The sequence below is a fragment of the Schistocerca nitens genome, chromosome 7, assembly GCF_023898315.1.
Source record: "Schistocerca nitens isolate TAMUIC-IGC-003100 chromosome 7, iqSchNite1.1, whole genome shotgun sequence".
NCBI lineage: Eukaryota > Metazoa > Arthropoda > Insecta > Orthoptera > Acrididae > Schistocerca > Schistocerca nitens.
Genome location: NC_064620.1, coordinates 203697801 through 203718591, shown reverse-complemented (window position 1 = coordinate 203718591; position 20791 = coordinate 203697801). Strand labels below are relative to the sequence as shown.

At 39.1% G+C, this 20791-nt stretch overlaps 1 protein-coding gene across 1 annotated transcript in view; it reads right to left on the bottom strand.

The window, feature by feature from the left end:
* LOC126194633 (T-complex protein 1 subunit theta) overlaps nucleotides 1-20791 on the bottom strand; it is a 123622-nt gene that overhangs the window by 29721 nt on the left and 73110 nt on the right. The window contains exons 4-5 of the mRNA XM_049932801.1: nucleotides 14748-14809; nucleotides 14533-14670 (exon numbers count right to left, since the gene is read on the bottom strand). Coding sequence (XP_049788758.1) covers nucleotides 14533-14670; nucleotides 14748-14809 — 200 coding nt within the window. The remainder of the gene's footprint in view (nucleotides 1-14532; nucleotides 14671-14747; nucleotides 14810-20791) is intronic.

The following is a 20791-nucleotide window of genomic DNA, read 5'->3' as shown; positions in this document are numbered from 1 at the left end:
TTATGCATATTCACGTCTTTTGTAAGTGCATACACATCCTAATATTAAAATAACTTAAACACAATCTTACAAAGAACAAAATTTATGATACACTGCTGCAACACACAGAAAATATGTCACTTACAAACATCAGGATACAGGCATCATCAAAATTGTCTATCTTTAAATGGAGTAATGGTTTCTTTGTGCCAGAATAGCAATCTGCACAAGACAAATGTTGTGATCTGACTCTTTTGAAGAGACTGATAAATTATGGATTACAGGTATACTGAATATGAGAATTTTGTAAACATGGCAACTATCAATGTATCACTACACTGGATAGTTTGTTAGTTACATGTTCCATGGATCATTTTGCAAGGTAGATTGTAACAATGTGAAACAGCCATTTTACATTCACATCACATATTAATTTGTACATACAGTTAGTTTCTGAACATTTCTAAGGGGTCTAAGGGGGTTTCTTTTTCCAAAAAGAATAAAAGATATACAGATGCAAGTTAGTAATTTCTACCCACCACCTTTCACACATTACAGCAATAGGAATTATGCTGTGGAAAAGAAGCAACTGTCAAGGAGAAACTTTGTAAGTTTGTTTTACTATGCTGTCAGACAATTTATATCACTGGGTAAGAGATCAAAATTTTTTGTTGCAACATTGTGCTAAAGACAAGCTTTACGTGGATCAATGAATGTCATTTTTCTTTCTGGTATTTTAATTATGTACCTCATTGTTCCTTTTGAAGTGTAGTGTATTATTTACAACAAACTGCATGAGGGAATACATATACTGTGAAGCAGTAGTCAGAATACCCCACAGAGGCCTACAAGATGGTCGTGAGTGAGCACCACATATTATTCTTACAGCCTGTTTTTTCTGTAATGAAGACTTTCTTAAATATGAGCTACCCCAGAACATTATTCCATACAACATTATTGAATGAAAATATGAACATACGTCAACTTACTGATTTCTCTCTCCCTGATATTTGCAATGATTCTAAATGCAAATGTGACTAAGTTGTTTTAAGAGTTCCAAAATGTGTGTGGTGGTTTTTTTTTCCTCTCCTATTTAAATTCTCATCAACATGGACCCATAAGAATGTTGAAGTTTCCACCCTATTTATTGGTTCCTCACCATATGTTACACTATCATTGGTGTAGTACCGCTAGATGTGCAAAACTAAATATGTTGTGTCTTCTTAAAATTGAGAACGAGACCTTTCGCAGAAAACCAGTCAATGATACTTTTAAGAACTTTGTTCACCATTTCTTCTGCTCCTGTATGTAAGCTTAGATTGCAGTGTCATCTGCAAAAAGAACTAATTATGCTTCTTGTATACTAGATGGAAGATCATTTACATGTATGAGGAACACTGGTGGACCTAAAATTGAACCTTAGGGAGCCCCATATGTTATGATAATATATATATATTTTTTTGTCCCAGTCAGAATTATGTCCCTGAACTATACTTCTTGAATTACTAAGTATTCTGTATTCTTTTGATCAGATTTGACATTACCCATTGGTTGGCTATACCATGAATTCAATAAAACATCAATTTATCTAGGAGACTACTGTGATTCACACAGTTAAAAAGCCTTAGAGGAGTCACAGAAAATACTAACCTGCACTATTTTATTATTTAACGCTTGTAAAATCTGGCGAGTAAACACGTAAATGGCATTCTCAATAGAGCAACCCTTTTGAAACCCAAACTGTGATTTGCTCAGGGTACTATTGTTGCTAAGGTAAGATACTATTCTAGACTACACCGTCTTCTCAAAAATTTTGGAGAATGATATTGGCAGTGAAACAGGCCAGTGGTTATTGACAGCTCTCTTACCACCTTTGTTAAACAGGGGTTTAACAATGGCATATTTCCGTCTGTCTCGAAAAATGCCTCGAGTTAGCTATGCATTACATATTGCAGATAAGACTGGGCTTATTACATGGAAACAAACTTTTAGTACTCTACTGGAAACACTATTAAAACCAGATGAGCTATTTTTGAGAGAATCTGTCATTTTCTTAATTTCAGGAGGAGAAGTAGTTGATACATTCACATGACTGAATTTTATGAAAGTTACATTTTCAATGAACTGCTGTGATTTTACTCTAACTGCTTGTCCCTAGGCTTTCTAATGTATTTTAGAAATGAAACTGAAAATTCAGGATGGAATGTAACAATATTATGGAAAGGAAAGTTACCACTCACCATATAGCAAAGAAGCTGGGTCACAAATATGCACAGCAAAAAGACTGTCACAAATAAAACTTTCGGCCCATTAGGTCTTCGTCGCGCACGCACACACGCACACCCGCGGCCACACCCGCGCAACTGCAACTCTCACACACAATCCGTGAATCGCGTGAGTTGCGTTTGCGTGTGCGTGTGCGTGTCTGTCATCTATTTGATTTTTTGATGAGGGTCTTACGGACTAAAAGCTTTATTTGTGACAGTCTTTTTGTTGTGCCTATATGCAACTCAGCATCTCTGCTATATGGTGAGTGACGATTTTTCTTTTCATAATACTGCATTTAAAAAATACTTATTAAATGGGTTTGCTACCTGTGACTCCTCAATTATAGCCCCCCATTCAGTTCAATAGTGGTGATATCTTGTTCTATGGCTGGTTGTCCTGTCTCATTTCAGCACATTCCACATGGCCTTCTCTGTTATCATAAGTACTGATTTCTGACATTCTGTGCATATTCTTTGATTTTTTTAATAACCTTTCTTAGTAATTTTGAGTAGTTTTTGTGATGTGCAACTACTGCAGGACTCCAACTTGCTCTTGCCAGAAGATACATTTCCCTTTTCCTTTCACGACATACTTTTATTCCTCTAGTGATCCATGGTTTTTTACATGCGTGTTTAGTGTCCTTTATGATTAGCTTATGCAGAAAGCTATTTTCAAATAATGATACGAATTTATCATGGAATAGATTAAATTTTCTGTTAGCATTTGGTTCATTGTAAATTACATTCCAAGCATCTCCTTTAAACTAATTTTAAAAATATTTGCCCTGGAGTCATTAACTATTCTGATTTCCAATGAGGAGTATCAATACTGTACGGCACTATGTTATTTATCGGGATAAACAGTTATTTTACTACTTTGAGTTTCATCAAAGAAAACATTATCAATTAGAGTCGTACCGTCTTTATCCACACATGTTGAAAAGTTAATATCAAATTTTATAATCCATATCACAAGATCATTTTTCCTATAGGAATTCTTTAGGAAATCTACACTGCCGTCACCACAGACTATTAATTGCTTGCTGCTGTCTGACAGATAGCACAAAAAGGAATTCCCCATAAATGTTCAGTGGGGATCTTTTAATAGTTATATTTAAAAGTGAACTATTTTTCAGCATTAATTCACATGCACATACTTCTATTTGCTGATCACTTCAAAATCTACTTGTCTCAATGTTTTTGAACTTGCTTTCTGTCTCAATATATGTTACAACTCCTTTTCCTATGTAACTTATCTAACATATGGTTGTCCAGCCCCGGTAGCTGAGTGGTCAGCGTGACGGAATGTCAATCCTAAGGTCCCGGGTTCGATTCCCGGCTGGGTCGGAGATTTTCTCCGCTCAGGGACTGGGTGTTGTGTTGTCCTAATCATCATCATTTCATCCCCATCGACGCGGAGGTCGCCGAAGTAGCGTCAAATCGAAAGACCTGCACCAGGCGAACGGTCTACCCGATGGGAGGCCCTAGCCACACGACATTTCATTTCATTTCATTTCATTTCAACATATGGTTATGTCGTGCTCATACAGGCAGAGGGGTCATCTTTTTCAGAGTGTTCTACATTTTCCAGACAACCAAGAAGCTCTTCTACCTTGTTATTCAGTCCTCTACTATTTTGATGAAATAAGCTGTATTTACTTCTTTGTGTGTTATTAAGCATTTTCTGGGGCTTTGTTATTTTCACTTCTTTCACGACAGGGTGCCTGAATCCTAATTCTAACCTACAACAGGTGCCCCTCTGACACCAGTAACCATAGGGATCTTGCTATGTATGATGGCAGCCCTTGTATATCAGTATTACCTGCAATAAGCTCAACCAACCTATCTTTCCCTCTCCTGCTCAGGCGTAGGCCACATCTAGTATATTCCCATCTCCCAATTGCAGTGACTGGCACTGCACTCATATGAGATTTCATTACAGTCAACAACAGCCTGCTCAACTCAATGTTCACACTTCACAGCAAGTTTACCCAGCACTGGTCATGGCGCTGCAGGACCTCCACAAAAAACCCTTTGAGTGTGTAGTTGCTACTCCTTTTTCATCAAGGTCATCCCCAATGCTGTAATTATTGTTCTTAGCCAGGCTGTTCCCTGCTCCACCAACCATAATAATCTGATACCCTTTGAACAAGTTCCCTATGTCCTCTGTCACCCAGCTAAGGCTGACACCTGGCTTCACAATACTTGTGACTTTGTCCCTAATTTGTCCTGTACTGTTTGGTTTACACTCTTCCTATGACTACTACCTAGCAGCAAGACTCTTCTTCCTACTCTCTTTCAGTACCGACCTACTTTGAGTTTCCTTGCTAGATGTCTGCTGCACCCCACTGTGACTGACAGCTGGATGAGGCTCTTCCCCACCTACTTCAGGTAACAATTCAAATTTATTAGCTATGTTGCTCAAATGTAGATGAACTTTTAAGGACTGTTCTCCTTTTGCCCACTACTTGTTACCTTTAGGCTCTATCCAGCTCCCAAGATCCTTTTCCCCTTCAACCTATCTAATTCAAATTTCGTGTGACTTAATTCAGCCTGAAGGGCACGAATCTTTGCCTCCTGCTCAGTGATTCTCTTGTCTTTACTGCAAAGCTTACAGTTCCATGGGAGAGCCTCACTGAGTTCCCCATTCAGATCCCCACTACAGTCACCCCCGTGAAATTCCAACACACAGTCTACACATACCAATCCCTCTTTGATTGTCCTGTGGCAGCATCCACACTTATCACACATTGCAACACAGATTACATGATTAAAAATACAATTAAATCACCTAACATAATTTACACTAGACAAATTTTCATTACTTATGAGCAGCAAAAATTTGGCCTACAGATTAGCGCTTCAGCTGTATGACGCAATGTAAAAAGTTATTTATTTCTGCTCACAACAAAAACTTAGCACTCACTCAAGTGCAGTGTCTGTTAAACTATCTTAATCACAATAGAACGTAACTTTATTGTACACAAGCTGCATGTAAACAATCAACTAGTGCAAAAGATTCTAAATCAAACAAATTAATATTTACGCTACTTTCCAGAAATACAAACTTAACAGTGAATCGCCACACTCAAATTAAATTGTTGGAAAGGGAAACAGAACAATTTAGCAGGATTCTCAAAGTTAATTGTGCCAAAGAAAAAAATACATCTACCACCACCACCACCACCACCACCACCACCACCAACTCTACAATCTTTTCGAATTTTCGGACTAATACACAAAGGAAAGTTATAGCTTTAATAGTAAGCTTAAAAATGCACTGACACACATATTTAATGAGTAATTTGTACTAAACTAATAGCTTACCTTTATGACAGCACAAAAACTGGAAATATCAATATTCATAAAAATTTTCTGTTCTGGTTTTCCCACAGCCCACGTCTTACTAACATACTATGCTGTGCTCCCTATATACAGTGAGAGGCAAAGAGATTACCCAGCCTGAATAATTTAGAGTCCAAGAACAAAGCATTGCGCATGCCCAGGTTCAGAAGTGCCAGTGTTCACAAGTCCAGCAGTCTGCAGAGCTTCAGCTTCGTTGTTATATCGTCAAATAGAAGCATTATTTTTTAATAGTTAGAATACAGTACATTTCAAGATTCACTGTAAATTAATTCATCATATAATTTCTTTTGAAAATCATTCTTTGAGCATGTAGAAACAGTTGAAATATGAGAACTCCACATCAGTAGAAATACTACATTGTTGAGTATTTCACATCCATTTCAACAGCTGAGTGGGTAGGCTGATGTTTTACGAACATAAAGGATGACCTTTCGAATCCAAATAGAGTTAAATGTTTTTTAATTTAGATCTGTTCAGGTAATATTTTAAGCCTTAATTCACTACAAATTGTGCAGTTGTAGGCTTTTCTAGGTTCCACATTCTTTCAAAAGATTCCATTTTATAATAGTCTAATCTTTAAACAGACAAATGGTCATAGTCAAAAATATTGCAAATGGATGTATTTGTTTGTAATTACTTCGACCGTCACCTGGTGTGTGTATAGTTTTCAGCTAAGAGAACTGTTCTAGCTGACTGGCATATTTTATACAAGCAAGTAGATGTGCCTTCCTTTCAGTCTCTGTTTCCAGTTTAATATTCATTCTTCAACTACAGTAGGCCTGCTCGGCCCTTACGCTAAAAAGAAGAGATCTGTAGCTCGTTGACAGCATGTCAGCGTACTGTGCCGATAGCTGTAGTATGTGTCATATCGAATATCACTGCAGCCTTTTTAATTGTGTGACAAATGTTTCTTGCTTTATTTGCTTTTTGTTGTTGAATTATATTTTTTTTTTACTTTTTTCAATATTCTTTTCAATAAACAACTAATTATGGTTTGTGAATTTGATGTCTAAAATTAATCTTTCTTTGAAGGTAATATTTACCTGACATCCCATAATAAAAATAATCAGCCCTGAAGGTTGATATTCATCTGACTCTTGTAAAAACTCAAATTATATAGTAGCAAGTAGATTTGTATTTTGAAATTAATATTGTTGGCCAAATACCTATACATGCCTTTAACAGAAAAATGAAATAAAATGAAGAGTAGGATACGTACAGTGTCTGTTTTGTCCACATGCCATTGGCATCAAGAACAGCTTGGAATCTTCAAAGCATAGAATTTACAAGTTTCTCCAGTCCTCATTTGTGGCATTTCTCTCCCATGAAGAATGAACTAAATCCCACAGGGCATTCACAGTTCCCAGAGGAGGTCTGGTCAATTGTCCCAGAGAGTCTTCTTAAGCTGAGCCCATATGTGCTCTGTGGAATTGAACACAGGTATCTTTGGAGGCCAAGGAAGGCACTGAATAATATTGTTCCTCCTCTGAAACCAGCTCCGTATCCTGATGATAGTGTGTGATGGATGATTATTGTGTAGGTGAGTGAGACATCCTTCATGGTACTAAAGTCAAGCTCCAGGGTGATTACATTTTCAAGGCTATGTTCACAGCATGCTGAATTGAACTTGCCTTTGATAAATTTTAAAGTTTCTGCACCCTTGTAAGATATCCAGCCCCAAAATTTCACACCCATGCATCCACTTCTAGCATGTGTGGCCACAAAGCGCGTGTCATATCATTGCCGATATGTGTGGTGAACAAGAGCAGGACTTCTGCTCATGGAATCAATGTGCACTCATTGGGGAAAATGACATTCCTCCAATTGACATCTTCCCACGAGTTCACAATTTCTAGTCTACCCATAGCTTGTTTGTCACACAACAGTTCTTTGATAAGAGCATGACAGGACCTGATTCCATGGTCCTTTAATCTTCTGAGAGCAGTTCTCAACGAGTTTGGGAAATGTGAAGCTCTCCTTAGTTCCCAGATGACTGACAATGGAACACACTGGACCATGCTGACCAATTCTCCACCTATCTCCACCTACAGACTTGTCATCTTCTAGGTACTGGACATCTCATTACATTACCATTGTCTCTAAATCGTTTATCCATCTCCTTGCTGTAGAAGTATCAACACCATAACGATGCCCTGCCTCAGATGCAGTAACACCATTTTCAGAAAGAGCAATTATTCACTCACTAATCTTACATCATCATCTTCGTTTCCCCTCTATCCAACATCTGGTTGGGTTAGGGTATCAATGGTACTTCGCCACTTTACTTGGTCTTTCCACTGTCCCTCTTCCACAATTTGGTTCCATAGCAGGTTCCTCCTCCTCAAACTCATCTTTATTGTATCAATCCATCTTGTTCTCGGTCTTCCTCTTGGCCTCTTGCCCTTAATCTTGAACTCCATCATACTTCTTGGTATTCTTCACTCTCCCATCCTATTCACATGCCCAAACCATTTTAATCTATTATTTTCAATTTTCTCAGTCAACTTCTCCACTCCAATTTCCTTCCTAACATCTTCCTTTTTCACTAGGTCTCTCCTCGTCTTCCCTAGCATACTTCTCAGAAACTTCATTTCACTGCATTGTATCCTACTCTCCTCTCTTATAGTCATAGTCCAAGTCTCTGAGCCATAAATTAGTATGGGTGGGAAGTAAGTCTTATATAGCACCAGCTTGCACCTCATGGCACTTCCCTTCCCCACACCAAGCCCCTCCACCCTCTGGTAAAATGTGCTACCCTCAAAATGCCTACAACTGCACAATTTGTAGTGAATTAAAAGTTCAAAATATTACCTGCACATAAAGGTGTGGTGGTGGTGATGGTGGTGGGGGTGGTGGTGGTGGGGGGGGGGGGGGGGGGGAGGGGGGACAGCTGAATCCAGTTAGATTCGAACACTCATCCTTTACGTTCATAAACTCAGCCATTGAAACAGATGTGAAACGGTTGTAGTCATATTAATTCTACTGATGTTAAGTTCTTATATTTCAAATGTTTATAAGTGCTTGAATAATGATTTTCAAAAGAAATGATACGATGAGAATTTGCAATTAATCTCGCCATATACTGTATTCTAACTATTGTATTACTTCTATTTGACAATGTAAACACCAAGCTGAAGCTCACAGACTCAGGGTCTGGCACTTCTTAACTTGGGCATGCACAATGTGCTGTTCTTGGACTCAGGCCGGGCAATCTTTTTGCTTCTCATTGTAGATTCACAGAAATTTCTTCCTGAAATTAAGGCCTATGTTTGATACTAGCGGATTTCTCTTGGCCAGTGCTAGTTTGCTTAATATGTCCTCATTGCTCTGTCTGTCATGGGTTTTTTGCTACCTAATTAGCAGACTTCTTTCACTTCGTCTACTTCATGATCCTCAATTCTGGTACGTTTCTCGCTGTTCTCATTTCTACTACTTCTCATTGAGTTACTCTCAATCCATGTTCTGTACTTATTAGATTGTTCACTCCAACACATCCAGTACTATGACGTCACTTTCACTGACGGTAGCAATTTATCAGCAAATCTCATCATTGATATCCTTTCATCCTGGATTTTAATCCCACTCTTGAACCTTTCTTTTATTTCCCTCATCACTTCTTCGATGTATGGACTGAACAGTAGGGACAAAAGACTATGTCCCTGCCTTAGACCCTTTTTGATCCAAGCATTTCATTCTTAGTCTTCCAGTCTCATTATTGCCTCTTGGTTGTCGAACATACTGCATATTACCCATCTCTCCCTATAGTTTTTCTCCATTTTTATCAGAATTTTGAACATCTCACACCATTTTACAGTGTAGAACACTTTTTCAGGTCGGCAAATCCTATGAACGTGTCCTGATTTTTCCTCAGTTTTGCTTCCATTACCAACTGCAACATCAAAACTGACACTCTGGTGCCTTTACCTTTCCTAAAGCCAAACTAACCATCATTCTTTTGTTTATTATTCTTGTCAGCAGCTTGGATGCATGGGCTGTTAACCTGATTGTGCAATAATTCTATCACTTGTTGCCTCTTGCTATCTTGGAAATTGTGTGGATGATGTTTTCCAAACGCCAGTCTCATACATTCTACAACTTGCCACTTCTCCCAATGATTCAAGAAGTTGCGATGGAATGTTATCAATCCCTTCTGACTTATTTCATCTTAAGTCTTCCAAAGCTCTTTTAAATTCTGATCATAATACTGGATCCCATCGCTCTTCCCTGTCGACTCCAGTTTATTCTTCTATCACGTCATCGGACAAGTCTTCCCCCTTGTACAAGCCTTCAATGTAGTCTTTCCAGCGATCTACTCTCTCTCCTTTTCATTTAAAAGTGGAAATCTCTTTGTATCTTGCTTTTAATTTCGCCGAAGATTATTTTCCTATTTCTGTATGCTGAATCCATCCTACCGATGCTCATATCTTTTTCAATTTCTTCACATTTTTCATGCCGTCAGTTTGCCTTAGCTTCTCTGCACTTGATATTCATTTTGTTCCTGAGTGACTGACTTCTGCATTCCTGAACTTCCCTGAACATTTCTGTACCTCTTTCTTTCGTCAATCAGCTGAAGTATCTCATCTAGAAGGGAGAACGGATAGAGATACTCAAAGTACCCTTTGCCACACACCGTCAGGTGGTTTGCGGAGTATGGATGTAGATGTAGATAGATCTATTGTCTATGGTTTCAGTTTCTTCACTGTTGCCTTCCTTATACCTATGGTTTCCTTTGCTCTTTTAACTAACGTCCATTCCTGTTCAACTGAACTGCCTACTGAGCTATTCATTATTACACTACAGACAGCTCTAGAGAAATTCAAGAGTCTCTCTTCATTCCTTACTACTTCAGTATCCCACTTCTTTGTGCACTGACGCTTCCTGACCAATAGCTTGAACTTCAGCCTACTCTTCATCAGTAACAAATTGTGATCGGAGCCAGTATCTGCTCCTAAAGTATACATCTTCCTTCTGTGATTCTTGAACGGAGTATTCGCGGTTACTAACTGATGTTTATTGTAGAACTGAATTATTCTTTCTCCACTCTCATTCCTACTATGAAGCCCATATTCTCCCATAACCCTTTCTCCTACTCCGTTCCCTACAACTGCATTCCAACCCCCACGACCATTAGATTTTCATCTATCCTTATAATTGAATTACCCATTCAATATCCTTATATACTCACTATCTTTTCATGCTCTGCCTACAGAAATCCTTGTCTTTTTTCCATTTCACTTCACCACACCACATTATATCTAGATTGAGCCTTAGCATTTCCCTTCTCAGATTTCCTAGCTTCCCTGCCACATTCAAACTTTGCCATTTCACAAGTCAGCTTTTATAACTTTATCCTTTATTGGTTATTCTATCTTTTTCACCTCAGCCTTGGCAGTCCCCTCCTCGAGATACAAATGTGGACCCAGTCCACCATATTTTGCCAATGAAGAGATGATCATTACATTTCTTTAATTACAGGCCACGTTCATGGGGATACACATCGTGTCATCTAATGCAGTGGTTTCCACTGCCTTCTGCATTCTCATGCCATTTATCATTTCTGATTCTTCTGCTCTTAGGGGCAATTTCCCACCCAAGGGCAAGAGTGTACCCTGAACCTCTGTCCACTCCTCTGCCCTCTTTGACTAGGCTGCTGGCATAACGAGGGTGACTTCTTATGCCAAAAATCATCAGCCACACCATTGCTTATGACTTTTATACCAAATTTAAGCAGTTGGCAAGGTTCAAACCCAGGACCGAGGATGTTTTGATTACTAGTCAAAGATGTTATCCGTAGACCACTGGTGCACCTCCCTTTATTACTGTTATTGTTATTTGTTGTTGTAGTAGTAGTAGTAGTAGTAGTAGTAGTAGTAGTAGTACTAGTAGTAGTTAGTACTACTACATATAAATTGAAAGTGGAGGGGACAAAGAAAGGGAAGGGAAAGGGAAATGGAATTACTGAAGTCAGCTGCATAGGGAAATCACACATAATCAGCAGAGACGAGTGAAAAGGTTTACCAGACTGGGATTCAAATCTGGGATCTCCTGCTTACTAGGCAGGTACGTTACCCACTGTGCCATCCAGGACAGTTATCACAACTGCACGTACTACCTGGACACTTCTCATGGCTGACCCACACTCCCACCGAGTGCCACCTATCTGCAGTCATTGTCCATTTCCTCCATCCTCGCTACTCAGATTCCGCGTAAGGTCGGATGTATTTGTGTGTCCACACTGTGGACTGCCTAGATGGGCAATGGATTCCCCTTCCCCTTCCCTTCCGTCTTCAATTCACATCTAATGTATCACAGCTGCAGGTTTCAATTGGTGTCTGTTCTTTCAGACATGCATTATTATTATTATTATTATCTTTACTTTCTCAGACGTTAAGTCTGGTGAGGAATGGAGTGACGCGGACCTTTATCAAGCGTCACTTCCTTTTTGCTGTACGGTATATGTTATATTGCATTTAGGAACTTTCGGGTAATTGAACATGTATCAATAATTACGGATTTCTGTAATTGTATATATATGTTTGGATGTAGCTGTATTGCATTGATGTATTGGTGGATATTGTGTGGTATGACTCCTGTAGTTTATTATTATTATTATTATTATTATTATTATTATTATTATTATTATTTGCATGACTTCACTCAAACACTGCTAACAGTTTTCCTGTGAAAAAGCACAGATGATAAGTGAGAACTAGAGTACATAGCACAAAAGAAACATTATGACGAATGTGTAATGAAATATTTTTTTAGTGGCGTACACTTAAGAATATAAGGAGTAGCAGGCAAGAAACAGTGTACAATGAGACACCGGAGCTAACAGTGTCATTATGCCACATGTGATTGACACATGCACTTTGCTCTGCACGTGCATCATTTAAAATTTATTTTCATGTTAGTTTAGGTATGGTGATGGTACTTAATGACTGTAGAATTCATTATGGGTAGCAGAAAGTAATTGCAACAAGTATCATATTAAGAAGCAGCAGTGATATTTTCCTGAATATATAAATTTATCTACAGTGAGCCAGAATCAGAAACAGTGGCCTGGTATGGTTCTTGTCCCATTGTTGCCAGGATAAACAATTCTGTGAACGCGCGTGTGCACACAAGCACACATTTCCAAAAACACCTTATAGCAGCATTCACTTGAAAAGGTGTATTTTAACAATTAAGTTACTAATTGAAATTACTTTTACTTAAAACTGCCAAATTTGAGTTTTGCAGTAAGCCAATATACTGTTACGAAAGCAATGGCATCAGCTAACTGCAACTCAAGAGTTGCACACCAACTGAAATAGTGAAAAACAAGTTATCACAATCCAACCTAACTAAACCTTGGCAGAGCTTGTCCTACCACAAATACTTAGTACAAATCTGCCACACATACTGCAATAAACTTGTGTAATGGTTCAAATGGCTCTAAGCATTATAGGACTTAACAATCGGAGGTCCTCAGTCCCCTAGACTTAGAAACTACTTAAACTTGACTAACCTAAGGACATCACACACATCCTTGCTCAAGGCAGGATTCGAACCTGCGACTGTAGCAGGTGCGCGGTTCCGGACTGAAGGGCCTAGAACAGCTCTGCCACCACGAGCGACAAACTTGTGTAATGCTAAATTGCAACTTTAAATTATGCAAGCTATCATATTAGAACAATTTAGCACCACTTGTTGTGTTAGTAATTGCTTTATTTGTCATGAAAGTGAGCATACAACCAAAAAAGGTTCACCTTGAGTTCCTTCAATTAACCAAAAAAAGGTAACTTGATGAAATAGTGTGGCAAACATTTAAACACAGACTAAATATTAAATTATATGTCTGATTTCAAAAATCACTACTTTTCTGCTTTGTGCACATCACTTTCTAATAATGAAGTTGACTTAAGATTGGCCAAGCAGCTCCCATAAAAACCGTAGTTGTTGGATTCTGAAACTGCCAGTTTTTGGTCAACAAAACCTAGCATATATTTTTCTTTAGTTACATAAGCTCTGAAAAAATACATATTTTCATGCACAATTCATGGTGATAGGATAATAATTTAGTAGAAATTCTGCACAAATCTTTATTACAATTCAAATTAAGTTTCAATTTGAAAAGGGAAAAAAATAAGAAACATTAAAGTTGCAAGTCTCTTCAGTTGGTTCACTCCTCAGCTTCTTGAGTATCAAATTAGTCAAAAGACTCGACATGTGGAAGCTGATGGGCAAGGAGACTGCTGTATAAATCAGCATCATGGTGTTTTCATCTTTACTGCTAAGAAATTGCAAGATATACCCATGAAAGGGCACTATATGACAAACTTATCAAACTCATTACACCCAAGCATAAGTCGTGAACGCAAAAAAATAAAGTGATAAATGCAATGCTGACACCAATCCCAGGGTCAACCACCAGAAAATAGTTCCTAAATTTTTTAAGGGACACTGGAAATATGTACAACTTATGATAAAGGAGGACATTACTACAGAGATGTTAGGGGAAAACAAGAGAAAATCGCACAAATGAATATAGGCTATCACTCACCTGCAGCTGATTGATAGTTCATGCTTACACATATGTAAAATCGCAGATAATGCCATTAGTTTTCAAACCATCTTTTTCCAGTTTACGTGCATAGCGCACTTCCATTGGATAAAAATATTGTTCAAAATCTCCCTTCTCAGCAATAACAAAAGCTGGTCTTTAATTAGCCACCTCCTCTCCTCCTCCCCCCCCCCCCGGCCACACACACACACACACACACACACACACACACACACACACACACACAAGCTATTCTTTCTAACCGTTGACACTAAACTACTGCACTTAATTATGAGTGTTATACCAACAGAAATTATCACAGGTGTATTCCTCTAATACTGAGAAAGAAAGAAGTTCAATGAAAAGAAGGATTACCTTCGTTTCTGTCTGCATGATGTCCACTGCACACGTAAATACTGCCACTTTGGCTGGTGATTTTTTCAAAACATCACTGTCAACCGTACGTTTAAATACCATCCCCTGCACAACGTCTGAATTTTGCAGTCCCGAACCCTAAAGCAAGCAGCACATAAGTAAATGCCTTCATTATTAATGCCTAGTCAAATTTAACCACACAGGACACAACTTACCAAAATCTTGCACACTCTGATGTTATCCACATTAAAGGTAGTCTTTTCAGGAACATTTGACACTGAAAAATACAGAACTTAAGTCAGTAATACATAATACAAAAATAAAAATTTAGCAGTTATAAGAATACATGAAAATGGCACACTATTTCACAAAAGTTTTCAATATTTTCTAACAAAGACAGTTGACATTCCCGAGTCTGACGTTAAAAACAAACATAGCATCTGATGCCCCATATTCTTGCAAATATAGGGTATGATTGTTATTAATCATCATCAGGCATTCTCAGTGGATGTTAACTGTATAGTTTTCCAGGTCATGCACTGGATCAGATTGTGAAATCCCATGATGTTTTCAACAATAATGTTTATTCGACACTTTTTGTGTTCTAGATTCTGCAACATTACACGCTACAAACTCTGATTTTTTATATTTACACTAGATTTAAGAATGGTATGTGATCGGAATAAAGAATATAAATCAGTGTTTTATGCTTGTACACAAAGTTTGAGTAATGACGTCATACGGCTCACAGTTATAAGACGGAGCCACCATCAAATCCCTCACCCCAAACACACACACACTTTGTGAGTGGTTTAAACACTTCCAAGAAGGAAGAGGGACAATAGGAGACCCTACCCGAACTGGCTGGCTTGTGACTGCGCCAACACTGCACAACGTACACAAAGTAAAGTCACTTTCATCCCAGGATTATCATGTGACAGTACAAATGACAGCCCAAGATGCGTGAACTCGCCGTGAGATAGCCCCTCACATTGTCCCAGGATTTGGGTAAATGCAAGCCTTGTTCCAGACTCATACCTCACACTCTGATGCCAGAACAAATACAAATTCAACATGGCACCTGTAGAGACCTCACGACTAACTGAAACGCAACTTTCACGATGGCCATCGTCACAGGTGATTAGCCCTGGTGCCTGGGGTATGGCACCAAAGGCAAGTGTCGAAATGTGGAGTGGTGCAGTTCACGCTTGGCGAAAAGCAAGAAGGTGTGCAATGAGTGATCCCAAATCGAAACAATGCTCATGATGTTCTTTGACTGTGAGCGTCTAATCCATAAATAATTCTTCCCTGTGGGGACTACATTAAACAATGCTACATATGTGGAAATACTGAAACATCTGCTGTAACAAATCCACTGGGTACAAGCCCATTATGCCAAACAAGGTGGCTGGACCCTTCTCCATGACAATACCTGGCCACACAATGCCCTTCTGGTGCAGCAGTTCTTTGCCAAAAGGTGAGTTGTCACTCAGACCAAAAAAACAGACACTATGCATTTTCATTTAGCACCACTGATTCCACCCAATGTCCCTATGCAGCTGATGTCAATAGTTCCTTCTCTTTCCTGTCCTTGCTCCCTCTTCAATCTTCAGTTTACATAATATGTATCACACATCCAAAAGAACAGACACCACACATTCATATATTATTCTTGTTCCCTATACTGAAAACAGCGCTGAAAGACCAGGGGTCTTTGGACTTTTGAATGTCCAACATAATTTTACAACCCACCTGAAGACTATCCCTAAAGCATTACCATCAATGGGGATTATTTCGAATGACAGTGACTGCTGTTTCATGCAAGCCAACAATCCATTTGCAATATAAACACATTCACTGAACTTTCTGGACTGAAATTGTAGAATCATTATAAAAACTGTTTAAGTAGACATTATCATTTACTGTATATCTCCGAATTCAAGACAAGGATTTTTTCCAAAATTTCGTGTCCAGAAGTAGGGAATAGTTTTGCATTCGCAGCACGTAATGTGGAGTTTCTTTCCTTTACCAAATAGAACCTCAAGCTTCCATTAAGCTGTAACTCTATTGTCTGCCATGCCTACTGCTTTAACCCTAAACATCCGCAGGCACCTTGAGCATCACTGTACGACAGCAGGAAATGTTTGATGCAGCATTTTTTTTTTAACAGTTGTTTGTCTTTGGAGAGCCCACTTCTGAACTGCGTAGTAAGTGTGTAACGGAGTGTGTTGTGGAACAACAGTTTCAGCATCGAGTTTTTCAATTGGATGCAGGCATTACCATTACACAAATTTCAAAATCATTGTTGTCTGACATGTACAAGCAACAGGGGATTGTGGGTCTTCAAGGAAGTACAAAGTCAAGAAAGCCAATGTTTGGAGGTGGCAAAAGGGCGAAGGACATCTGAATAATGTGAAACTGACTAGGAAATATTTCAGTGGCCCACAGCAGATATTTCAAAAATTCTCAAGGAATGGAAGTTTTCTGCAATTTCGTACAAAATAAAGCACACGAATTAGCACAGGAACAGAGTATTCAATTTAAAGCCAGCTCTTGACGGTGTACATGGATGACACAATGTAATGGACTTGTGTTGCGATGATGAACGTCTCTTGCTCAGTGTCTTCCAGCATCATATGTGATTTTGTCGAGTATCAGCAACATTTTATAAGACTGACAACAGAACATCCTTACCTGTAAGGATGTTCTTTGCTACGACTGCAAAGAGAAGTGCCAAGAGTGTATTGGTTCAAACTATGGGCAATGAGAAACGTGGATCACTGTGGTGATGTGTGCACTTGCCGATGGAACGAAGATGCAACCATATATCATCCTAAACTGGAAAAGTTTGCCAAAGAAAAAACTGCTGCCTGGTGTCATATTTCCTTACAATGGAAAAGGATGCATTACCAATGAGTTGGTTATAAAATGGCTTTTTATAGTCAGGAGCAGGACACCTGGTGCTGTTCTAAAGAATTGTGGAATGTTTATCTTTGGTGTTTCAAGGGGCATCTGACACTTGCAATGAAGGTAGAAATCCCGAAATTAAACAAATCTTATCGACATCGCATGAGGCATGATTTTGCAACAAGTGTTAGATGTGGTGATGACTAATCCACTCGAAGACCATTAGAAACAGCTGTACAGCAGTTGATGAAGGTTTCTCAGATCTCCAGCTGTATGGTAGCATTGATATATCGCAACATTTCAGGAAGTGTCATACTACCCATCTACTGGTGAAGTGTCGAGATTCACGGAGAGCGGTGCATTTATATGCGCAGTCGCCCCCCTCCACTAGGCCCCGGGAGGCTGCGGTGGACTGGCAGTGCGCGCGCAGTGGTGGGGGTAGCAGTCGCCCCCAGCGGCTGCATTCGGTTCTCGGTATAAGCATTCTGTCTGCGTCCGCAGTGGAGGACGTTGACGGGTGCTCCCAACGGATTGCCGCTATCGCATGGTTCCATGCTGCACTGAGTTGGTATCCCTCATCCCTGTCAACCAGGTTGTCGTGAATCCTTATTTCTATGGATCCTTTCATAATACTTTCCCAGAAGCCAGATGCTCGGCACAGCACCTTCATGTTTTCAGATTTGAAGGTATGTTCTTCAATTATGCTGTGTTCTGCTATGGCTGATTTTTCTGTGTGACCTAGTCGCACAGATCTGATATTTTCTTCGCAGCATTTAGATATACAGTACTGTGTTTGTCCAATGTATTGTTTACCACATTTGCATGGTATGCTGTATATTCCTGGTGCGTTAAGCTTCAGCAGGTCTTTGGCAGAACCTAGGAGCTCCCTTGTCTTTGGTGTTGGGAGGAGAATGGTTTTGATATTGTATTTGCCTAGAAGTCGTAAAATATCAAAATAGCTAGCGACACTGCTCAAACCCCTTATGGGACACTGCAGCCACCATGTGAGAAACACAGCCGAATTCATAAAAATACTCAGGGACATGTGACTACAAAGGGAGGACCTACTCGTGAGCTTCGATTTGATGTAGCTTTTCACGAAAGTGGCCGTTCAAGACTCCTTGGCACTTTTAGCTCAGCACTTTGAACCACAAACAGTCAGCCTTTTTGAATTGCTTTAACACGTGCTTTGCAACAAATGCACAATCTACTATGGGAATAAATATAAGCTATCCATAACAGTGGCAGTGTTACTGTAGATTCTGTGTAAGGAGGACTAAGTGGCATCTGTATCTAAGGGGCAGATGGGCCATCTTTATATGGTTTTATTTTGTGTGTATCAGTAGTTTGTGTCCTTCAGTTACCTGTAATTAGGAACCATTTGAAAGTTTTCAAAATAAATCTAGTATTTGTATACATTTTGTTCTGCAATCCCTTGTTCAACGGGGAAACGGGCTTGGGTCGTCATGCATTCATAGTCATCTTCGATTATTTGGACATACATGGTAATACCATATTCTGAATTACTCTTGTAGAAAACAGAAAACCATGACACATGTTTCAACCTGCAAATATAGAAATGATTTGTGTAAGCATTCTTTATGGAATTCTCACAAACAGCAGTAGCAGAATTCACCGCTTCATCTTAATCATAACAGACTTAAGATATTTTACAGGTGATTTCTACAATTCTCTCTCTCCTAATATTAAGTCACAACACATAATCTGAAGTTTATCCATCCATTCATGAAGTTACCTCTCAAGATCCTGGACACACAATGCACTATGAATTATGGCTATGTCAGTTTGGCACACTGAATGTTTCAGAAAAGGACAACTACACCATTAGATATGAGAGCCATTGAGCTTTAGTTTAGTCTCACGTCTAGTGAACTTATTTGTTTTTGCTTTTAAAGCCTCCTACTGCCATCCAGCATAGTGTTAACCTTATGCTGTTTGAAACTTTGCAACACTTTTGGCTGTTGGGCATGACTGCCCAGGAATGAAAAAAGGAAACAAAACTTCTGTTAAGCAGATCTAGTTAGAGCAATAGTTTTATTAACTAACTGCAACCTTCCTTGTAATTATCAGTTGCGCAGAAAATGCCAAATTATTTAATTGGATGTCTCTTGACTTAAACTAGATGGCTCACAACAACATGTAAAAATCATTCGAATTGCACTATGAGGGGCATTTGATAAGTCCGTACAAAAATAAAAAGTACTTACGTGTTTGAAGTAAACCTTTTTTATTTTTCGAGAGTCTCCTTTTAGACTTATACACTTTGTCCAATGCTGTTCTAGTTTGTTGATCCCTTCCAAATAATAGGAATTGTCCAAGTCTGCAAAATAGCTATTAGTTGCTGCAACACCTCCTCGTTTGAATAAAATCTTTGCCCCACTAGCCATATCTTCAAATTGGGGAACAAATAATAGTCCAAGGGAGCTAAGTCTGGAGAATAGGGGGGATGTGAAACGAGTTGGAATCCTATATCCATTAACAACTGCTGAGCTGTGTGCTGGTGCATTGTCGTGATGGAAAAGACTTATGTGGTCCAATCGCTGGCATTTTACTTGCAGCTCGATTTTCATACGGTCCAATAACAATCAATAATATGCACCTGTAATAGTTTTACCCTTTTCCAGGTAGTTGTTGAGGATTATCCCTTGCGAATCCCAAAAGGCTGTCACCATAACCTTTCCGGCCGAAGGAATGGTCTTCGCCTTTTTTGGTGCAGATTCTCCCTTGGAAACCCACTGTTTAGATTGTTCTTTGGTCTCAGGAGTATAGTAGTGTATCCATGTTTCATCCAGTGACGAAACGACGCTTGAAGTCGTGCGGATTCTTCCTGAACAACTGCAAACTATCCTTGCGACACTTCACATGATTCCGTTTTTGTTCAAGCGTGAGCAATCGCGGAACCCATCTTGCAGATAGCTTTCTCATGTCCAAATATTTATGCAAAATATTATGTACCCGTTCACTCAAGATGCCCACAGCACTAGCAATCTCACGCACCTTAACTCTTCTATCATCCATCACCATATCACGGATTTTATCAATGATTTCTGGACTCTTAACCTCCACAGGGCGTCCAGAACGTTCAGCATCACTTGTACCCATATGGCCACTCCGAAAATTTTGAAAGAACTTATAAACTGTTCTAATTGAAGGTTCAGATTAACCGTAATGTTTATCAAGCTTCTCTTTAGTCTCCTGAGGCGTTTTGCCTTCATAAAGTAAAGTTTAATCCCCGCACGAAATTCTTTTTCGTCCATTTTTTGACAATCACTCTACTTTCTTGATTCACAGGGATGCCAAACACAAAGAAATAGACCAATACAGCTGAAAC